We start from the raw sequence: 2,500 nt of genomic DNA, 5'->3' as shown, positions 1-2,500 counted from the left end.
ATGGAAATGGTCATGGTAACGGTGGTCTTAACAGTATATTTTCTGGGTGAATGTGACACACAAGCTGAACTAACGCAAACGGCTCAGTGAGCAGTTCTTCCAGGTATGGAAATGATCTTAGGAACGGTGGTCTTAACAGTATATTTTCTGGGTGAATGTGACACACAAGCTGAACTAACGCAAACGGCTCAGTGAGCAGTTCTTCCAGGTAAGGAAATGGTCTTAGTAACGGTGGTCTTAACAGTATATTTTCTGGGTGAATGTGACACACAAGCTGAACTAACGCAAACGGCTCAGTGAGCAGTTCTTCCAGGTAAGGAAATGGTCATGGTAATGGTGGTCTTAACAGTATATTTTCTGGGTGAATGTGACACACAAGGTGAACTAACGCAAACGGCTCAGTGAGCAGTTCTTCCAGGTAAGGAAATGGTCTTAGTAACGGTGGTCTTAACAGTATATTTTCTGGGTGAATGTGACACACAAGCTGAACTAACGCAAACGGCTCAGTGAGCAGTTCTTCCAGGTAAGGAAATGGTCATGGTAATGGTGGTCTTAACAGTATATTTTCTGGGTGAATGTCACCCACAAGCTGAACTAACGCAAACGGCTCAGTGAGCAGTTCTTCCAGGTATGGAAATGGTCATGGTAACGGTGGTCTTAACAGTATATTTTCTGGGTGAATGTGACACACAAGCTGAACGAACGCAAACGGCTCAGTGAGCAGTTCTTCCAGGTAAGGAAATGGTCATGGTAATGGTGGTCTTAACAGTATATTTTCTGGGTGAATGTGACACACAAGGTGAACTAACGCAAACGGCTCAGTGAGCAGTTCTTCCAGGTAAGGAAATGGTCATGGTAATGGTGGTCTTAACAGTATATTTTCAGGGTGGTTTTTGTTCTAGTCGCATAATGCTCTCGAAACTTAAAGGGGATGGTCTATTACTGCAATGGTGCTGCTAAAAACGTCTCTGTCCGAAAGGTCCGACCCGCATTTGCTTTAAAAAACTTTGATCAAAGTGTGCCATACCATGCCCCTGCCCTACCCCACCTTCCATCTCAAAATGGGGAGATTTCTCTGTTTCTTTGAATAACGTTGTAGGTCTGTGTTGTTTGTGCCATCATAGTGGACCTGCTTTAACACAAGGTGAACCAAAATAACACAGTGACGAGGCTTGGTGAAGCCAAATTATTGAATTATTGCCCTTTATGGCTGATCGCTGTTATATTGTTTGCAGGCCACGCAGACAATGCAGCTGTTGCCACGACAACTACCTTCGCAAGTGTTGTCCAGTCGCAACATGGAGAAACCACGCCGCCTCATTCGCTTCGACAACTTTGATCAGATTGTAAGATGTGTGTGGGTGTCTGGTGTTGTGTGTCTGTGCTTGTGTGTGACTGACTGACTAGTTAGTTTTTACGTAGGTGTGTTTGTGTATGTGTGTGTGTCTGTGTCTGTGTCTGTGCTGGTATGAGTGTGTGTATATGTGTGTGTGTGCGTGCATCTGTCTGTCGCTTTCCATGTCTATGTGTGACAGTGTCTGTTCTTGTGCGCGTGTGTGCAGGCGTGTGTGTTTTTTGCATATTTGCATGCATGTGTGTGCGTATACATGGGTGCAACTCTGTCGGCTATACGCCAGCAGCCGGTTTTTGGTTTCATCGGCTGCCGATGTTTTTGTTCCAGGAGAGTTTTTTTTTGGCATTTTAAATACTAAAAAAGCTGGACCCCAACTTTTGCCGGTTTTTGGAATTTTCCAGGTTGCACCCATGCGTATATGCTGCGAGGCTGCGACATTCATCCCTCAGTTAGTTTCTCTGTGTGTCTCTGTTGCTCAATCTCTTTCTCCATCTCGCGCTGTCTCTATCTCTCTCTGTATTCAAGTTGTTGTTGGAGTTTATAACCAGCTGAGTCCTTGGTCCTTTCAGGACGGAGAGATGGAGAACATGAAGTCCAGCACCCGTCGTCTGATCCTGATGGATGACCTGTTGGTCTGCGTCAAAGTGGGGCTCAAGTGAGTGATACCTGCTTAACCCGTTCGCTGCGTGTAGGACGTCAGCTGACATCATGTCAAAATCTACTTCACGGGCAACAAACCTTACAATTAACAACAAAAGAACAAGAACAACAATAACAAAAAAACTCTGGCAGATTTGTATGGGGTGTGAAAGAGTGAAAAAGGAGGGATCTTTATTGGGAATTTGAGGGTAGAATTTTGTCACAGGGTCAAAGTCCTTATTGACCCTTTGTTGGTAGGTTGGTCGTCTGAAAAAGGAGAGCGTCGCCCTTCGGAAGTTAGTTACAGAGTAAAAGGCATCCGTACCCAGAAAATCGGTCAGCGTACGGAAGGGGGCATTTTTAGGAGGGGTCGTTATGGGAGGTTCCACTGTATTAACAAATGCTGCAACAGTTTTGATGTTTGCAGAGACCAAGATGGCTTCATGATGGAGCGCTATCGCCTGAAGTGGGCGGCGAGACTGTGTGACGTGGATCTCAAAGACACGG

General features: G+C 45.4%; 1 protein-coding gene across 1 annotated transcript in view; it reads left to right on the top strand.

The window, feature by feature from the left end:
* Nucleotides 1-2,500, top strand: part of LOC138978662 (rho guanine nucleotide exchange factor 10-like protein) — a 36,261-nt gene that overhangs the window by 15,813 nt on the left and 17,948 nt on the right. The window contains exons 11-13 of the mRNA XM_070351452.1: nt 1,236-1,346; nt 1,924-2,009; nt 2,421-2,500. The exon at nt 2,421-2,500 is cut by the window's right edge and continues 72 nt beyond it. Of these exons, the coding sequence (XP_070207553.1) occupies nt 1,236-1,346; nt 1,924-2,009; nt 2,421-2,500 (277 nt within the window). The remainder of the gene's footprint in view (nt 1-1,235; nt 1,347-1,923; nt 2,010-2,420) is intronic.

This window comes from Littorina saxatilis, linkage group LG10, assembly GCF_037325665.1.
Source record: "Littorina saxatilis isolate snail1 linkage group LG10, US_GU_Lsax_2.0, whole genome shotgun sequence".
In the NCBI taxonomy this organism is placed as follows: Eukaryota; Metazoa; Mollusca; class Gastropoda; order Littorinimorpha; family Littorinidae; genus Littorina; species Littorina saxatilis.
This window is presented reverse-complemented; position numbering and strand designations above follow the sequence as displayed.